Genomic DNA, 20,769 nt, shown 5'->3' with positions numbered 1-20,769 from the left:
TAAACCTGGCTGTGTTTTCATTTGTTCAACATTCCCAGACAAGGCCATAAGTCAGCATTTACTATTGTTGCACAATTATAGCCTACCTATTTTGTCAGATAGGCATAGGCCTACCTGAAGATATGTTTCTCACTAACCCACACAATCATTTGTAGATTTGTAAATGTGTCCATATCTTTTATACTATAGGGTTCATATTCATAATAGGGCGATAAAGAAAAGCACCAAAACAGCTGCAGCAGTTTTACTGTACATGTGCAGACAAGCCCTTGGAGTACAATGATACATTATAAAGATGCTTCTTCATGGGTGTAATGCTGCTCCACCCATCAGGAACTGCAAAGCATTCATCGCCAATATTTAGTTCCCCAGTCTGCAGTGAAGAGCTGTTATGAATCTTACAGTGAAGAGACTTTTAGGCAGCATGCTTGATACTACATGGTATGCGATGACTCTGCTTTTTGTTCTACTGGGAGGATTCTTGGTGCCAGGTGAGTATGAAAAATACAACCTTACTTAAATGCAAGAACAATGAGGGTGTATTACAATGTATAGAAAGGTTTGAGGTTTGTTTGGATTTGTTTAATTACAGAAAGTGTCTACATACTTTAAAACTTACAAAAACAGTTCACAACTGAAGTTATTTGATTGTCAGTTTATTATGTTTTTAAAGTTGTTGTTTTTAACCATATTCTTTATGCACTCTTGTTATATTTATTATAGATTTTAGCTTTTGCTGCCTTTTAAATGCTTAATCTTTGCACAATCTACAGGAGGTTTTCTGGTACTATTAAATGTAAACACGTTGCAGTTGACGGGTGGGATCAGTTTTATTTGCCAAGCTCATGCAGGGGCTGGTCCACCCATTGAACTCCACATATTCATACAATCATTAACCAGTGACAGAAGAAGATAATTGGTTAAAATGCAGGCAGCCAAAAATGGCCATGGTTGCTTCATTCTCAAACTCATGCTGACGTTGATTCATGTACAGTAGATGAACCATCGAAGATGCTACCATGACGAGATGAGTTACTATCCATTGATGCAAAAGCCTGCTACTCACAAGTCATAGCTACAGACAAGGAATCAAAACAAGTGTTTGTTAAGGACTGTGTGTTTATTTATCACAATACATTTAAAAAAATGTCAAATCCACATTATTATATGATTTTATGAAGATGAATACACTTAAATGTCGATGGGTGTTCTATAACACTGTCTGTATTTCTCTAGGGGTGCCACATGTCAGTGGTATTGTGATTTACACTGCGGCTGAGGTGGAAGCAGTCAACGGGACGGATGTGAAGCTGAAATGCATCTTCAGTAGCAGATATCCCGTGTCACCGTCCACTTTAGTCACCTGGTCCTTCCAGCCGCAGCATGGGGGGCGTGAGGAGACGGTGCGTGACAATGGATGCTCCATTGTGATCTTCTAAAATAGTTTTTTTTAATTGTATTTTTATGTTATGTATCCAACTTTGGGTTTGGGCTTCGAAATCTATAGTATATCATCTGCAAATGTGTTTCAGGCGTTCTTCTACATGCGGAATAAGCCATACCCTCCCATTGGAGGGCGTTTCAAAGGCCATGCGGTGTGGTCGGGGGATTTAATGCAAAAAGATGCCTCCATCGCCCTGCAGCAGGTATCCCCCAGCCATAATGGTACCTACACATGCACAGTGAAGAACGGGCCGGATGTACACAGGCACGGCAGAGATGGAGAGGTCGTCCTCAGAGTCGTCAACCAGAAGAGTAGGCTATTTTTCATCCCCAAAAACAAAGCCCATTTGTCAATGTGGAGGCCCTCTTTGCCACTGGTATTAAGTAATGTATTGGCTATTTAAAGGCAACTTCTTTAGGATGAACGTGAACCTTTTTCCAACTTTAAAGGTTGACTACCTGAAATTTAAAAGGACAGGAGAAAGCTGTTGTTCCCTAACTCTCTCTCAATCTCTCTTTTCTTTTGCAGGGTTTGACACATTTGACTGGTTACTGACTTTGTTTGATTGGACTGGTGCCAGAGTTTGAAAGGTGTTGTTTGAGTGTAATTATTTAGAAACACAAATGTCTAGGTCCAAGTATTATTATGGGACCTATTAGAACGAGAATAGAGGTACTGGACAATACTGTGTTATATGTTGAGGTTATATATCCCCCATACAACGACTATTAACTGTTGAACATGGATCACTTTAACTTCTAAATGAATATTTTGCATGTGGGTATGTCAATATTTTGGTATTCTTCTTACCATCTTTAGATTTATATCATTGTATTTTGTAATCTTTTAAATGTTTAATCCTATGTTTATACCTCATTGTATTGTGTTTATTTTTGTAGTATTTTGTTATTCTATACCTACCTAGGACTACAGGTGGAAAATAGCAAGTTGCTAAAACCTGGTATAATACATATTTCCTTGCCTTAAACAAGGTTAATCTTTCTTTTGCACGTTGTCCCTTTTCAAATAAATGTACATTATAACAAATGTATTTCCTTTGTTGTGAAATGCTCATGTGATTATAATGTAGTATTTAGGAAGATTCTGCTTAAGACCAAAGGTGATCTGACTGAGTAAAACTGAAGAGCACTATGACAGTTTGTACGCCGGCTTCAGCTTAATTCATTCAAGTCTGGGACTGTTTCTTCACCCGCTGGCCTGGGGAATGTATAACTGACCCGTCAGGCTGCTCAAACTTGGTTAATTTTGCTTAATCTAAACCGAACATGTCCAGGGGCAAGGTGTTTTTGAGACCTCACAAGTTCGGAATCATGGTCCAATATGCAATTTGTTTCCAAATGTGATGGTGAAACTTTAAACCTATTTTTTAGAAACATTTGACTTAAATCAGTAGTAGAAGAAGTACTCTGATAGTAGAAATACCACAGTCTTAAAATACTCCGTAATACTCCTGAATTCAAAATGCTACTTAAGTACAGAAATATTACCGGCAAATGTACTTTAAGTATCAAAAATTAAAGTACTCACTCTGAAAGTGTTATATCATTACAGAATATTATTGTATTCTGTTTAATATCACCAACACATACGAAAGAGCATTTTAATGTTGCAGTTTATCAACATGGAGCCAATGTGAAATATGTCATAGATTAGTCAGATATGTTAAAAGGCTACTGCAAATTTGACTAGTTTCAAAAAATCTAAATATATTAGCTTACTGTAGTTTTTTTTAAGTAGGCCCAACTAATTACTATAATTAAAATTAAAGCCCTGGCCATAACATATTTAAAGTATAAATTAAGATAACATGTGAACTTTTCAAATTGATTAATTCAGAGTCTTTAAAAAAAGCATTGAAATAAACTTGGCATTAAAAAAAAAATTTTTGGCTAAACGACACCATGGCCACAAGATGGAACCAGTCAGCAGAGAAGCGTAGCCTTATGAGTCAAAATTCGACTTTGACACTTCGGTTGTGTCAGTCCCAAGTCTTCCTCCTCAAACCAAAGCTCGCATATTTTCAGCTGTCGAAGCATTGGAGCGGCTTAGGTGTTGAACAGCAGGTTGCGTAGGCTAGCCCAGCCAACAGGTTATTCAAATAAACACCGCCCCACAGGTGTGCAGCAACGCAGGTTGACTCACATTTCCTCCCACCGAAGACTCACGGGGAAAAGAAGGCTATTTTTTTTTACTACGACAGCCCGCGGCGACTTTTGCGTCCATGACCCTTTACAATACATGAAGGGACTTTATACCGAGGAATTAACCCGCCGGAGTTGAGACAGTATAAATGTTTCATCCTATGTTTCGGATATGGCCTATGCTTCTCCTGGGAGGTATCGTGGTGCCAGGTGAGTCTCAAGAACTTCATGGAGACATGAAGTCATGTTTTCCTCCTAAACTCAAAGACAGTGGAAGAGATTGTGTGAGTTCTAGACAGGTATATTCATGATCCTCGGCTCACTGCTGCACTCAGTGAAACATAACAAAAAAGTCTATTGAGAGCTTGTTTAGTTGCGCTTGTCCTCGACCGACCTTTCAACACGAAGGCTACTCTCAACAGTGAGTGATCAGTATTTGCCACAGTATCAGCTTCCAACAGTGTAATGTACTTGGCTATTATTTGTGTGTCAAGTGCAGTACCGGTAGGTTTTGAGGTCATGGAATACCATGTTATAGGCCAAGTGTATTGTTAAACCATTTTATACATAGTATAATTTTTTGTGTGACACTTGTTTGCACTTGTGTGTGCTTAATGTCAAATATATATCATCCAACTTTGACTGTGATAGAAGATATAGGCCCAGTTGAAAACAAGAAATTACCAATTAGTATCAGGCTATACTTTTCCATAAAACAGCAGGCATGGTGATAACAACTCATAGCTAATCAACTGTTTATTATAATAGTTCATAATTGAATATTGACTTATATTTAAAGTCTCTTAATTTGAAATGTAAAATCTAATTATTTTCCACGCATGGTCAGACAATCTGTCTCAGTTAAGTCAAGAAAACTTGCCAAATATGCACTTATTTACTGTAGCAGCTGCATAAATGCATAACAGCTGCAGCAGTTATGTACTGGTTGAAAATGAACAGCATGTGTCAGTTTTACTAGAGGTTTGATTATCCATGAGCCAGGGCCCCAAATTTGGGCCATCGGTATCATCTGGGGGGCAAATGCTATCATTGTTTTTTGGCAAGGTATAAACCCCTAGTACTAGAAAAATCACGATAGCAGTGACGGGTTGGTAGCGAAATCACTTTTTTCAGCTCATGAAGTTACTAACCCCCTAAGATAAATTGCGTTTTTGGAATCCGGTGTATATCTGGTTTAGGCTCATGTTAGGGATATTGTATATATTCCATAATATGATGCTTGGTATCACTGGAAAGGGGACCTTTAAGGCTTTCATTTAAGCCCAGTACTGAATATGTCTGATGAACACAGAGGTCACATGACTTCTTTAAACCAGAAATATAACACATTTTCTCACAAGTTCCGCCAAAACAGTATGCTTTCTTTTATTCCTGTTGAATGAAAGAACACCAGGGACACAAAACTCAACAACTTCAGTACTCAAGGCACTCTGATGATTCAGAGAATGTATAATATACCCATACTATTTATTTGTGAGAGGTGATTGTGAGCCTTAAAGTAGACTTGTGCAACCTGCACAAGTCTTCAAAATAGAATGGAGTGGATAGAATGGACAAATAGGGAGCCCTATTAGTCCAGCAGATATGTGAATGCATTTTGCTTTTTTAATACAAACATGAGCTTTTGCACACTGTTAGAGCATGCCCTAAGGAAGATTTTTGGCTATAGGGCCATCGCCAATTTCTCCTATATTTGTGTGTTTATGGTAACGAAAGTCAACAGCTTAAATTCCTGCACAATCATTCCCAAACACTGCAAAGTTGTGTCATATCACAAGGACAGAGTGTCAGAAATCTTGAAGCTATTCATTCTTTAAGCTATGGGTAAAAGTTAAAGGCTCAGGGGAAAAAAAGCTCTCCCCAGTACTAGGCTTACAGGGATATTGGCATTAAAACGCAACAGTGTAAATTATCATTGATTTGAATCATCAGCTCCTATTACAGTCTGAGCTTCAGTTCACTGGTGTTTACTGTGGGACTGCTGTTCATGTAATTTCCTTTGTCCAGATGAGCAGTGATGCATAATATAAATGGTAAATGGGCCGCATTTATATAGCGCTTTTATCCTATGCCTAACTAACACTCAAAGCGCTATACAATGGCACCCTCCTTGTGCTGGTCAGTGTAATTCTGTGAGAGAGCAGCTAGATTAATTGACACGTCCTTCTGTTTCTGTCAATGAATATATCAGCCAAATATATAAGTGTTTCAGTGCAATGCAGCACCCATCCCCCACCCCCTCCCTTTCAGACAGCTTTAGCCTGATTTTGGAGAACTGAATCCTGCAATACCACAAATCCAGACGTGCCAGTTCACAATTTGAGATGCTATAACAACAAGGGAAATGCACTGCTAATTTCACTATTATTGAGTGTGATTTTTAACAGATGTTGTCCACATTCTAACTAGCATATTCCAAAATTTGCACAACTATCGGCTTTGAAGAAAACATGATGGTGTGCTGTCTTTCACCTGTGTTGATAATCAGATGTAGTTTTGCTCAAAGAGACTGCCATTTGTAAATACTCAGGAGCTGTTTGGACTTGCGTGGAAACACCACAGCTTAGTCCGGGCCTGTGCTGGAATTACAGATGTCTCAATGGCAAAGATGATATACTTTTAGACTTGAGGTTGACACCAGTCAGTCCCAGGGCATCTAAAATGAGAGTGTCCCAGGCCAGTAGAAAACTAAATGTGGAGTTGCATTTAAGGCCGTATGTCTGATAAGCCGTGTCATGACGTCCCAACGGGTAGATAGCATGGAACATTGCTTTGTAACAAATAAATCATCCTTAGTAATGTTCCCAGGCTCTTGTGCAGTGTGGGAGATACGAAGGAACTGAACTAAAATGTAACGCCACTTGTAAATACTGTAGCGCTCAGACCTGTTTTTATTTTCAGTATATTAAATGGTAACAAGCTCATGCAGGTTTTATGAATTTGGTTTGGTAAATAGTGTGCTGAGCTGTCCTACTGAAAGGAACAAACATTACAGTGTCTGCTATACAAGAAACCACACTAAAATTAAAATATAAGAGTAATAATCATCCAACAATTAAGTTGAAAATGAAGCTGTCAATCTACTTTGTCAGCAGAATTTAATACATAGGATGTATAGGAGTTAACATGTCTGAACATTTTTGCAAAGAACCTGTCAGTCAATTAGATTTTCCTATTCAAATAATCGTCTCCTAAGGCTTCCTGTGGCTTGTGGATTTAACCAGAGGCATCGGATGTATTTGTACTAGCTAAAGGGAAACCAGCACACTCAACAAAAAGACCATACCCTTGTAAATTTAAAGGTATGGTTTTGCAAACAAAGGTTTTACAAACATATTGCTGGTAACACCCGTCTTGATTGAAATGAATGGGATGCAAATGTGGCATGTTTTCTTTCTTTTCTTGCTACATCAACACATTCAAACTGTGTTTTCCTTCTATGGCTGGCGATACACATGAGAAGATAATCATTGTGCCCTTTGCAGCAGGCATCAATAGGTGGATGTGATAGTGTTGAAGATAAACAAGTTCTCAGGAATTAGACAAAGAAACCCATTCTTCATTGAAGAATGGGGTTTTTTCCATACCTATAAATAGCTGTACATATGAATGAATATACAATTAATAAATTGATCAAGTGAAAAATAAATGATTCCGAAATTCATACCTCTAAAATTTGAATGAAAATGTTTGCACTTAGATAAGTCACTATACCATTTTTAATGTGACATTTGCTAAAGATATATTGGTTGAGTTCAGCCTACTCCTACCTCTTATTTAGCATTATTTATTTTTATTATTATTATGATTATTCTTTCCCTAAGCATTGCCAGTATGTCTTTTTTCATTGTTCAGGTAAGTCTGTAGGTTCTCTATACAGAGGGACACGGTCTGTGTCCTGCTATTTCATCTGTACTTAATGCTAATGTCCTACTCCTGCTAGTTTTAGTTATTTTTTCTACAGTCATACTTTTTATCTTCTATCCCCTTTTGCAGGATTATAGCACATTCTTGGCTTTTTCATCTATGTGGTTTATTAGCAGGAATGCTTTAATCTGCAGGATGAGTCTGCAGGTCCGCTCATCACTGTTTAACTTCAGTGAACACATTGAAGGAAATACCTTTGTACACCTAACCTGGGTTTAAAGTTAAACATGACAGATCATTTTTGTTCCACCTATATGATGTATTATTGAACAGATGTTGAAAAACAAACATGCAAACCTTTTCTTTTCAGATAATGTCGTACAAGACAAATGTGAAGGCGGGGACGACGTGATCCTCTGCACTTGTACAAACTTGTAATCATTAACCCATAGTGGGCGTAGCAGCTATTCGATTATTTGAGGTATTTGCTCTTTTGTTTGCTGTGCTGAAATACTAAAGGGAAGTCTTATAGAAATGTGAAGATAGAGGTTCTTCACAAGAAACTGACAGTTGTATAGGTACAAACCGTAAACAACGGATATCTGATCAGATCTGATCATCAGAGATGGCGTTTCTGTGTTGAATAAGCAGTGAAAACAATGTTTCTTTCTCACTACGATGTCTTTATTTCAGGGGTGCAACGTGTCAGTGGAATAGTTATTTACACTCCAGCTGAGGTGGAGGCAGTCAACGGGACCAATGTGAGACTGAAGTGCACATTCTCTACCAATCATCCAGTGACGCTTAAAACCGCCGCGGTGTCTTGGAACTTCCGTCCATTGGCTTCAGGATCCGAAGAGTCGGTGTGTAGAAACTGTTCCTATCAAAAAATGCTCTGAATGTGTGTTTATTGTATTTGAATGCCATTTTAAATCAAATCCAGTCATGATTTTTATAGGGCCTTAAAAGTGTTGCTTGTTTCAGATTTTCAGCTAAATTAACCACATTTGGTTCATCCCCATTTGTGTAACAAAGAGCCACATAATGTACTTGCCCTCTCTTAACGGCTATGGGATTGCAATTTTCCACTTGCAAAATTTTTATGGAAAGTAATACATAATGCATTGTGCTTGAAGTGTTAGTGGCAACACATTTAGCACAGTACTTTATGTGTTTCATACAACGTAATAACTACACATTTCCTGGTAGCTGTGAGGACTAATCCACAGCACTGTAGACATGAGGTCATTACCACTGAAAAGGCTCAAACAAACATGCATAAACATACCTTAGTGCCAGCAGATATGAATGGCAAGAAACTAGTGTATGTGTCTGTGTATTTGTGTGTCAGGTGTTTTACTACCAGGAGGTCCCATACCCTCCCACCAGCGGGCGTTTTAAAGGCCATGCGGTGTGGTCAGGAGACATTTTGAGAAAGGACGCTACCATCACCCTGCATGAGGTGCCTCCCACATTTAACGGTACCTACACCTGCCAGGTGCGCAACCTTCCGGATGTGCACGGCAGTAATGGAGAGATCATCCTCAGAGTCGTCAACAAAGGTTAGACTCAGCCACTTTTGTGGAAATGTAAAGTCCTTTACTTTTCATCTGCATCAAAGTACCAAGTACTACAGCTGAGCTTGTCAGTCATTACCATCAGTGTTGTTAATATGATAAGAAAGGGGTACCTTTCTTAGCCCTTTTCCACAGAGAGGTCAGAGGTCAAGGTCTTCCATGGAAAAGGTAGGGGTTCACTGTCTTGCTCAGGAGAAATGTGCTAGGAGTGGAATGCTTGTAAAATGATGATAATGTTTAATCAATAGGACACTGTTTTATGTTTTAGTCAAATGTTATCTCTCTATTTTGTTCTCTCAAATGTCCAGCCTTCAGCTTTCACCCACTGTTATCAGTGATTCTGGGTCTTGTTGCTTCTAGTCTCCCTCTCTGAGATCAGCATCCTGGCCGCGGCGGTGGGAGGCTGCTGTGGTGTCATCCTGATCCTCCTGGCTATCTTTGTGGGGGTGAGGTATTGCAAGAAAAAGCACCGTGAAGAAGACTTTGAGATGCCCGCGCGGGAGAAAGAGTGGAAGGACCCGACCGTGTGGTGAGGACCAGGGTGCCGGAGCTCAGCTGCTGCTCCTCCTCTTCTTTCCTGGGGCTGGTGTGTGGAGTCTGGTTGGCTGTTTTGGGTCCACTCGCTCTGCTGGAAAACACAAATTGAGAGTGGGGAAGGCATTTTTTTATTCCATGTTTGCTCCTCCATTGTCAACCTCTCAGATTTTATCGTAGTGTATTTACTTCAGTATTAGGGGTATAATGCACCACCATTACATATGTTGTAATGCCAAAATCTTTACGCTCTTTGATATGTTTTTTTATACTAAAATTTCCAATGATTGTTATTGCTGTAATTGTAATTTTTATTCTTCACTAGTAGGAGATGTAAATATGGAGGAGTTTTTCTAACTAAATAAGGATGATCTTCAATCTTCAATTCACTGCAGCAGTGTTAAGTGCACCAGTCTTTTATCATATAACCATTGGATGACCAGTTAAAGAGGTTTTTTTACGTGTTTTTTTTTAAATTTTTTATTAATTTGTTGTTTTATCATGTGTTTTAAGCAACCCCAATTCCCAAAAAGTTGGGACGCTATTGAAAATGTGAATAAAACAGGCTGTGATCATTTGCAATTCCTCTTGACATTTATCAATATAAAACAGTACAAATAGAGATGTATTTGTTAAAACTGAGAAACTTTATTGTTTTTGTTTTGTTTTGTGTACACACATTTTAAATGTGCCTGCAACACGTTTCAAAAAAGTATGGACAGGTGCATGTTTACCACTGTGTTTCATACCCTTTTTATAACGACACTGAATAAGCGTTTGGGAACAGAAGACATTATTTCTTGACATTTTGAAAGCAAAATTGTTTCCCATCCTTGCTGGAAGTACAACTTCGGTTGCTCAACATTCCGGGGTCTCCATTGTGATATTTTGTGCTTCATATGCACCTGGAATGTTCAATGGGAGACCAGTATGGACTGCAGGCAGGCCAGTAGTACCCACACTCTGTTCCTACGAAGCCAAGATTGTTGTAAGACGTGTAGAATGTAGCTTGGTATTGTCTTGCTGAAACAAGCAGGGACATCCTGGAAAAAGACGTTGTCTGGATGGCAGCATGTTGCTCCAAAACTTGTATGTACTTTTCAGCATAAACGCTGCCTTCACATACAGTATACAGTGTAGTGTGAAAGTTTGTGAACCCCTTGAGCCTTTTGGAATTTTATTTATTTTAACCATTATTAATTCATTTTTATCAATACCAGTATTTTTTATATGAAATAACAGATGCTTGTTTATCAATTCAACATTTTTCTTTTCCAGAAATCAACTAAAACAGATGAAACAAATTATTTGACAAATGTTGTATGTGCAAAAGTTTGTGAACCCTGAGTTGCATTGCTTAAATCGAGCAAGGTAAATGCAATCAGGTGGGCCAAATCGAGTGATGAAATAGACCAATGTAATGAGAGATCTTCAGGGAAGAAATTGGGCGGCACTAGATAAAACAAAGATAAAACCAGGTCAGTTTAGGCTCACCAAACTGAACCCATACAGGTCAGACATGCTAAAAGGGGAAACAATCTCAGAGGATCTCAGGAATAGAGTTTTCACATTTGTCTGGGGACAGCTATAAATTCATATAAAAAAGTTTGAGCTCCATCGGTCCACCGTGAGGCAAATCATCTACAAATGGAGAGCTTTAAGAGTGACTTAACATCTGCCTAGAAGTGGACTTCCTTCAACAATATCCTCAAGCGCCACAAGAAAAGGGATTTTTCAGGTAAAAGCCAACCCAAACATTACATCTGGAGATTTGCAGACCATTTGCCACCACCGTTCTTCACTTGGAAGAAGGTTCTATTGGTGGTAGGCAGAGTTGCGTTTTTGCCCAAACATGGCGATTTTGGTTGTGACCAAACAGTTCAATTTTGGACAAATCTGTCCACAGAAAAGACTTCAGGTATCTCCAGGTGCTCTCTGGCAAAGTTGTGACAAGCACTTTTGTTCTTTTTTGAGAGTAGAGGCTTCTTCAGCAACCCTCCCTTGAAAGCCATGTTGACTTATTCTTATTCTTATTGTGGAACCATGCACATCTGAGGCCTGTTTCAGGTAGCTTGTTTTACATACTCTGAGTTTAATCCTGCGCTCTGAGTTGGTCAACTCAGAGCGCAGGGTTGACGAGCAACTCTGGGTTTTCGGTTTCAAAACAGTGGATCAGCGTTGGGTAAATCAACTCTGAGCGTGTTCACTCTGGGTTGATCGCGTGCGTGAAAGCCATCGTCAATGGATCGCTGAAAACATGATTCACCATGGAAACAGAAGAAACAAATGCTTGATCCTCCCACTTCTCCACTTCTCAAAAAAGAAATCTCCGCTCCTCCCACCAGAGTTAGAAATATTAACGAATGAGTTTATGGTATGGAGAAGAATTAACGGGTATATTGTCTCATAACTCTGATCTAATCTCCTCGGCAATTCAGAAAAAAACAGAGCAAACAGTTTTGTCAAGAGAATAATTTCGCTTCCGTATGAGAAGCCATAGTCTATTTTAAAAAGTTACGCATATCAGCAGTAAAGTATAAAGCTGGCGCGGCACAGCATTACTGACAGTGTTTTATATTCGCTGTATAATATGTTGGCAAGCTATAGCCTAATACTGTACAGTAAACAGACACATTAGGTGATAGTTTCCATTGAAGAGCCTGTTTATTTATTACCAGATCCATTTTCCTCAAGTGATCACAGTTTAAATTATTATATAATTTTTATATTCATATTAGGCTATTTAACGAGGCTCGTCTGTGACTTTAGGATCGCACAAGTGAACAGTAACGATCGCGTGCAGCCGCAGCGTTACATGAATCCACCTGACATAAATCTGTTCAGTGGCACAGACGTTAAAAAGCATACAATACAAATAGGTTTATTAATCGGAATGTAGAGCATGTCACGATGTGTAAAGGCCAGGACACACCAGTCCGACTACCCGAAAATGGAGACTTTCGATTCAGGGAGCTCCAGTCTTCCCGTCGCGGCCGAAAAAGTGCAAAGAACACACCAAACCGACTGCTGACTTTCCGTACGCTCTGCGCTTGCGCGGGACGTAATGTCTCCATAACAGCAGGCGGCGCTAATCTGTATTGTGGCCCGAAAAAATACGGAAGCCGGAAATGATGGGACGGCTCTCTAGACCATAAACATAGATAGAAATACGTATTTATATTTATGGACCATAAAGAGCACCATTTTTAGCAGAGAGTGTCGAGCATGGTGTCGAGCATTCAACAAGGGTTGATGCATGCGAGTACTCGCTGAACGAAACAAACAAACACATTAAAACGATGGCTAACTGTTGTTAGCTGTTTGTGCTACCCGCCTCACTTCCGGGCTTCACTGATTCGCTAGCCCTCCACAAATCAAATTGCTCCAACTGAAAGACTGCCCGCCGGCTCAAAAGAAGCCCGACGACATCTACGACGACCGATTTCACACACCAAACAGATTCGTGTCCCCGCCCCCTCCCGACTCTACGACGGCGAATATCGGGCCGGTGTGTCCTGGCCTTAAAGTGGCCGCCTATATGAACGGCTGAGAACAAGGCTACTGATCAGATAAATGATCGGTCAAACGTAAAATCATCAGGAAATGATAAAAACATCCCGATGGAGATTTCTATGTAGTGATTTTGCTTCAAACTGTACAGGGACGTCACGCGTGTGACAGTGACACTCTTTCTTCAGTCGGAGCTGCAGCGTAAAGTGAAAACAAACTCAGGGTAGGTCTAACCACCTCCCGAGCAGGTTAGACCCATGGCGTATGTTGCCGCAGTAACTGACTCTCGGTTGCGCTGAACCTGCTACCTGAAACGGAAAACCCAGAGTTTCCACTAACTCAGAGCGAACAAACTCAGCCTCAAAACCAGCTACCTGAAACAGGCCTCTGTCCCAGATGCTGCAAGAGAGGTCTGCAAATCACTAGATGTAATGTTTGGGTTGGCTTTTAACTGAAAAATAACTTTTCTTGTGGTGCTTATGGATATTTTTGAAGGAAGTCTACTTCTAGGCAGATATTCAGTCACTCTTAAAGCTTTCCATTTGTAGATGATTTGCCTCACGGTGGACTGATGGAGCTCAAACTTTTTTTTAATTAATTTATAGCTGTCCCCAGACAAATGTGCAGCATCACTATTCCTGAGATCCTCTGAGATTTTTTTTTCGCTTTTAGCATGTCTGACCTGTATGGGTTCACTTTGGTGAGCCTAAACTGACCTGGTTTGATCTCTGTTTTATCTAGTGCCGCCCAATTTCTTCCCTAAAGATCTCTCACTACATTGGTCCATTTCATCACTCAATTTGGCCCATCTGATTGTGTTTACCTGCTCCATTTAAGCAATGCAGCTCAGGGTTCACAAACTTTTGCAGATACAACAGTTGTCAAATAATTTGTTTTATCTGTTTTAACAGTTGATTTCTGGAAAAGAAAAATGTTGAATTGATAAACAAACATCTGTTATTTCATATAAAAAATACTGGTATTGATAAAAATGAATTAATAATGGTTAAAATAAATAAAATTCCAAAAGGCTCAACCTTTACACAGCACTGTATGTGAAAGTTGCCCATGCCATGGGCACTAGCCCACCCCCATGCCATCACAAACACTGGCTTATCAGCTTTGCGGAAGTAACAATCTGGATGGTCCTTTTCCTTTTTAGACCGGAGAACACAACGTCCATGATTTACAAAAAACAATATGAAATGTAGACTTGTCAGACCACAGCACACTGTTCCACTTAGCGTCAGTCCATCTCAGATGAGCCCAGGCCCAGAGAAGTCTGCAGCATTTGTGGATGTTGTTGATATATGGCTTGCACTTTGCATGATAGTCTTAACTTGCATTTGTGGTAATGATTAACTGTGTTTACTGACAATGGGTTTCAGAAGTGTTCCATGGCCCATGTAGTGTTTTTAAACTGGACGATTTTCTTATGCAGTTCTTCACAAAGTGGTGAGCCTCACCCAATTTTTGCTTGTGAAAACTGAATCTTTACTGGATGCCCCTTTTAATATCCATTCATGATAATATCACCTGTTATCAATTACCATGTTTAGGTGAGTAATGTTCCGAACAGGTGTTTGTTGGTTTTTTCCCCCAATCTTTTAATGCCCCTGTCCCAACCTTTTTGAAATGTGTTGCATCAAATTCAGAATAAGCATATATTTACGAGAAACAATTAAGTAGATAGGGTAGAACATTAAACATATTGTATTGTTTTTAACTTGATTGTACGTCAAAAATGATGAAAAAATGATCCCATTTTGTTCTATATAAATTTTACAAAGCGTCCCAACTTGTTTTGGGATTGGGGTTGTAGAATTATGGTTTAACCGAGTCATCCCTTGAAACATATCGATTATGTCCCTAAAGAGCACAAAGAGCACTTCATACTTGATACTGCTGCAGTGAATTATCCTGTCTGAGGCTGGCTATTGAGGGTTTCAAAAGGGAAAATAAAAACAGATCAATGTTTTCTTGGGAAAAACCTTTTGATTATTATTTTTTTTTATTGGTTGAAAAATTTTCATGAACTGATGTTTTGTTGATCTTTTAACACGGAAGAGAAGCAGTACATCAATTCTCTGCGATACTGTGGTTGGGTTCCTTTCGAGCTGAGGATTCTGGGTATTGTATTCTTTTGAGTGGATATCTCTGATATTTTGAACAAATGGACATTTGGTAAGGGAAACCATTTTTTTATTTTTTATTTTTTTTGTCACACTTTCCACGTGGCCACATTTCCTTGAGATTTGTATACGTATGTTTGTTTGTATGTGACTAAATTTGCTTTTATCCGGGTGGGCTGTCAGTTCACCCGAAGAGGCAGTTCATCTGACAATTCTGACCAAGGCGATAGAGGTTGATAGTTCAGATGATGAAGAGTCTGAAGGAAGCAGTGGAGGTGATGATGAGGAAGACGAAGGCCTTGAGGAAGATGATGACGACGATGACGATGATGATGACATTGACGATGGAGGTGATGACGATGACGATTAAATGGACACGCTCTTTCCCCTTCTAACGTCGGCCATTTTGCTCTTCATTAACATGATTTCAAATGTGTGGCTTGTCTTGAAAATGTTACTAAAGAAAATCGTCTTTTTCAAGCGCATTATTCCTTGTCAAAACTTGGTGCCTACATAGCCCACAATGCAACTCATCCGACGGCAGTTTGGTCGGAGATGAAGAGCAGCCTACAGAGGTCTGGGAAGCTAACTTGTTTCTAGCTCTAAATCTCCCCAGAATGTCAAATGTGTTGTCTTCGGTTCCAACCAATGCTGACTCAAGTGACATCACTGGAGGCAGTTTATTAAATTTTACACAGGTCCCTATAGAACTACACTATATTGTACTCTCCAACTTTTATGCATAATTTGTTAGAGCTCCCCTTTAATTTCTGTGTGTTTTATGGATGCTGATTGATGGATGTGAATCTCATTTATTGTACATAACAACCACTGTAGTTTTACTTATTTGTGCTTGCTAGACTGGATTTTCATGCAGCTGCTGCTGGAAGTATATTGCCTTTGATCGATGTTGTGAATGTTGTTAATTATTCTTCATGTTGAATAAATGGACCATACATTTTTAAAGAGAAAAGCCATTTTAATTTGGCAAATTTTTAAAAGCACCCAGTGCACAAAGTGTTTGTCCGACTGCAGAGTTGCTCTGATGAAATGTTTTCTCCCGTTCAGTTTATAAAAGCAACAGTCGAGAGTAGGCAAATCACAATTTTAAGTAGGCTAAGAAACAGCTGTGATAGTGGATGATTTTCAATGCTGCTGGAAATTAAACTAGCTGTCCTTAAATGTTTGCTTCCTGAAAGTCCACCATTACATTTAGCAGTGATAATCAAAGGTGTTTACTACTAACAGTGCACAATTTATTTTGTATCTTTAGTGTTGTATATAGTGTAAAATATGCAGAACTTTACCTTTTTTTAAAACTCTAGTCCTTAAATGTTGTCATGTAAATCATTATTTCGCAACTTTGGAATAAAGATGTTTTTTTTTTAAATTATGAAGCAGCATGGCGTGTGTTTTGATAAGATCTTTCTGTGTGTGTGTGGGAACAGATCAGCTTTCGAGGTGAACAGATTGGGTGGGTGAGTGTGAAATACCAACCGGCCAGGCAGAGTATCAGCCACTCCTGCATGTGTCATGTGTGACAATGGGTTACAGTCTTACACTTCCTTGCCTTAGAACAGCTGAGTCAAGCTAGAGTAAAGCTCAAGACTTGTTCAAGTTGTATGACTCAACAGTGCAAAAGTCTATTTGTCTGATGTTGGATACATTTTTTCAAGAGTTGAGTGAGTTTGCATTGAAAACAGAATAGTATTATCTCCCTGTGATATTTTAATATTTTTTTTACTTGTTTTAAAAGTATCCAACATCAGTTAGCACTTAACTGGACGGTCATGACAATACCATTGGCACTGATGTTATAAAATGCACATTACAACTCCCTGGAAAATCTGAGTGAAGCCTTACTTCCTAGAAAAACAACAGGGGAATGTAGGACACATCGCCCCCTGGTGGTAACATGAGCACTGCTTGTTTTCCCTTTTCATATTCAAGTGTAAGGATTTTTATTTATTTTTTCTCAGTTGATAATACAATGTACAATACAATACACATTCCATGCTTTCATATCTGTCTGCTTCAAAATGACCAACAAAAATTGAAGTGTAAAGCAGGTTTTGAGCGGGGGTGGAGAGGGACATGTGGAAACCTGTCTGGACACAAGCTTGTAACCACATGCTTCAGACTGTATGCAACAACTACTGAGAGACAAAAATGGTCCTGTGTCTACCACTTTTTGTGTGTGTACACAGTGAAATACACTTCATCTTACATAAAGACAAGTATAGTATGATGATTATATAAAGCATTGCATTTTTACAGATTAAGCCAGTGGTATCCAACCTTTTTTGACTTGTGACCCCTCACAAATGTGGGGCTAAATGTCAGATTCCAAATGTGAGTTTTTAGCGGTTCCACCAAAAAAGGGGATTTAACCTTTATTTAAACCTGCACTAACACTTACACATTCAGCGGGTTTGGAGCATGTGGTTTTTGGCCACCTGGGGGTCTGTCTGACATTCCCTCTATTTTGCCTCTGTTTTTGCCAAATTGATTACTATTTGTATTTCATAACGTCTATGCTGAGAATAGTGTATGGAGTGGGAGTTCATGCATAAGAACCCCCCAGATTTATCTTGTGACACCAACAGCACCCTTTGAACCATTGAACTTAAATGAACACTATAACTGTTTCAAAAGTACAGCAGTAATTATAAATTGCGATACAGCTATTGATGCACAAGTGCATGCAGTAAATTAGGTTTCGTACTGAATAAAAACAAGTCACAGTGGCCATTTTTTCTGTAAAAAGAGTACTACATTTTGATTATAATATGTCTGTTTTACTTCTGTAAGGCTTTGGAAGCAGAATGTTTTATGTAATAGAGTATATTTTACACAGTTGTAGCCCACCTATAGACTTAGTAAGTAAAAGGTCTGAATACGAAGTTGTGCTTTACTTGTACTGTCCTAATTCACTGAAGTACATGAGAGCTGCGATTTGTCCTTGTCTCTTCCCTTTGCAGCACACACACATTTGCTGCAGTAAGAGCAAAAGGACACCTATGTGCTGAGTGTGCACCTGCATGGCACCCTTGAATATTAACAAGGAACACACACATCATGATGAATGTCTGCACAGTACATATACCGTGTGGTCATGTTTTGTGTGAACATGTCCATGTACACTCTCTTGTATAGTAACCGTTCTCCTGCACAAGTCTGCAGCAGCACCCTGGCTTTCTGCAGTAGAGTGTTTTTTTTTTTTTTCTTATTGCAGTTCTGGAAGAGTTCCCACTGCTGCTGCTGCGTTGATACTCCAGTGGAGGGGCCTGGAGAGGAGAGCAGTGAGCCCGCAGCCCGGCCACATTATCTCTTAGCTCCGCACCCCTCCAAATCACTCACTGTCCCCCTTCACCGCACTTCACCTGTCTATTCAGTCCAGACTGATGGTTTCTGTATGTTTATAATTATTTGTTCCCGTTTTTTTCCTGCAGGTTCTAACTGGAAACAATCTCATAATGTTCATACAAACACGGTTGTATTTGTTCACTAAACATCATGTGACACATATTAGATTGCAAGTTAGATATTGCGGATGTTTTTTATGCTCAGTCTGTTGTGTCAGGAGGACCTGCCTTTTGCCTCAATTCAGCTCCATCGAATCTTACCTGTACCATAGATTTGTATTGAATCAAAGAGTGCTGACATCAAATCATTCAAATAAATGACACAACACACATCTATGGTATCTTAAACATTGCATGAACTACTAAAGAAATTAGATGCCATCCTATGGAGTCTACATGTCTACTAAATACCGGTATAACATGCCCAATGAATAATAGATATTGGTATTAAGTCCTTGCAGTAAGTATAGTACAGCATGTGTTTCTATGGGTGTTATCTGCATCTATCTTAATTTGTGAAGTTTAATTTGCCAATGCAAATTTCACTTACAACCCTTCTTCCGAGTTGAAAATGTTACCTGAAATAGAAAGACCATGTTCCCTGTGAGCAGAAAAAAAACAAAAAAAAACAAGCAGGAGGTAATGTCCAGAACGAATGTGTATAGTTGTCACCTTGTCCTCTGCCTGGTGCAACTACTATATACTGTACACTCTGTCACATGATCTCAGTTGCATCCTTGTGCCACGACACTCCTTCGCTCCAGTATGAAACTCCAATTAACCTCTTACCAACCACTTTTTACTGATAGCAGCAAGTTTTTTTACAGTAAAGGACTCTGGCAGGCTTACAGTGTTAAGTGTACTGTATAGTCCATAGGTCTAAAATGAACTAATACATTATGGAAGAAAGAAAAACTCTGAGCTCAGCACTTCCTGTCATGTCATGGCAGTGAATAGGGTAGACAGACACAAACTGTTATACTGGCCAGCTGTTATTAACCGATGTGTCTGATCATTTATGGGATCGGAGCTGTCCGGTCGTGGGAAAAATGACTGCACACACTGCATCATACCCCCACTGCACTTGCAGCTGCAGCACACTGATCGCACGGATGCCTTGTGATGTACAGAAGGTAGTTCGACCTTCCAGGCACTGAATGTGACACACAACACACGTACAGGGACATGCCTAGCCATTTGCTGTGGATAGTGATTATCCCAAGCCAGGGGAATATGAGCCTGTCTTTCAGGAAGAGAGGAGAGACAACCTGCCTGGGGAAGGATGTGTACTGAGTGAGAGGGAATAGCAGAAAGAAGAAAGGGAAAAGTGTTTAAAGCTATAGTGCGTAACGTTTTCGTATCGATTACATTCAAGCCATTGCCAAATGAGTTGACACAAAGCTTATTAAGCCTATCGGCTCCACAAACCTCTCTGTATTTCTCAGTATGGCAGCATTTACAAACTGGTGACGTCCCCCGACATAGTGCAGGAGCTCAGAAAAATCCTAAGAAGTTAAAAAGAAATATGACACGATACAGTACAATACAATACGATATACTTTCTGTTTCAGTTTTTGAGTTTCCTAAGAAAAAACCTGGACGTAGATCAGAAGGTATAAAATGCATACACCATTACCAAAGGCTTATTAACCCATGTAGATGCGCCAACTGTGTCGTTGTTATTGTTCAGAATTCCTCATGGGGGCAACAGAAGTTACGCACTATAGCTTTAAAGTCACAATGCAGTTTTAAAAATCTGACATTTAAAATTGAGTTTGAATGGAGACTAACCACCGCACTGGTTTCCTCTACCACGGGTAATTCTGTGATGCTAGACTTTTGACACCCTTTAAGTTGACGTTATTGGTGACACGAGCTGTCCATTTATGAATGGAGCATTAGCCTATTGATTCAGGACTGTGTGTGTCTGGCCCCCGGGGGCTGCATTACACAACCTCCCTCCCTCTCAACCTGCACTGCAGAACTTTTTCTCTGATCTTCACCAACACCCTGACAAAAGTGCCTGAGTCTGCATACACGCCCCAAGTCAGGAGATGGGGAGGAGGGAGGGGAGCAGGGGAGGAGTGAATGGTGGGTGATGGAGGAGAGAAAGAGAATATGAGGCAGGTGAGGGAGGGGGAGAGAAAGGGAGAGAGA

At 39.6% G+C, this 20,769-nt stretch overlaps 2 protein-coding genes across 2 annotated transcripts; both read left to right on the top strand.

Annotated features, from left to right (window-relative positions):
- The first annotated feature begins 351 nt into the window (after positions 1-351).
- Positions 352-2,489, top strand: LOC307260508 (myelin protein zero-like protein 2). Its single transcript, XM_080040768.1, has 4 exons — positions 352-491; positions 1,237-1,403; positions 1,533-1,755; positions 1,973-2,489. The coding sequence occupies exons 1-4, from the start codon at positions 392-394 to the stop codon at positions 2,029-2,031; spliced, it is 549 nt and encodes a 182-aa protein (XP_079896894.1). The 5' UTR covers positions 352-391; the 3' UTR covers positions 2,032-2,489.
- Positions 2,490-3,508: 1,019 nt separating this feature from the next.
- On the top strand, positions 3,509-16,640 carry mpzl2b (myelin protein zero-like 2b). The gene is made up of 5 exons (XM_080040760.1): positions 3,509-3,816; positions 8,188-8,357; positions 8,846-9,056; positions 9,432-9,600; positions 15,431-16,640. Exons 1-5 carry the CDS (start codon positions 3,756-3,758, stop codon positions 15,615-15,617), a joined length of 798 nt encoding a protein of 265 aa, XP_079896886.1. The 5' UTR covers positions 3,509-3,755; the 3' UTR covers positions 15,618-16,640.
- The last annotated feature ends 4,129 nt before the right edge of the window (positions 16,641-20,769 follow it).

This window comes from Ammodytes marinus, assembly GCF_949987685.1.
Source record: "Ammodytes marinus genome assembly, chromosome: 14".
NCBI classification, from domain to species: Eukaryota; Metazoa; Chordata; class Actinopteri; order Uranoscopiformes; family Ammodytidae; genus Ammodytes; species Ammodytes marinus.
This window is presented reverse-complemented; position numbering and strand designations above follow the sequence as displayed.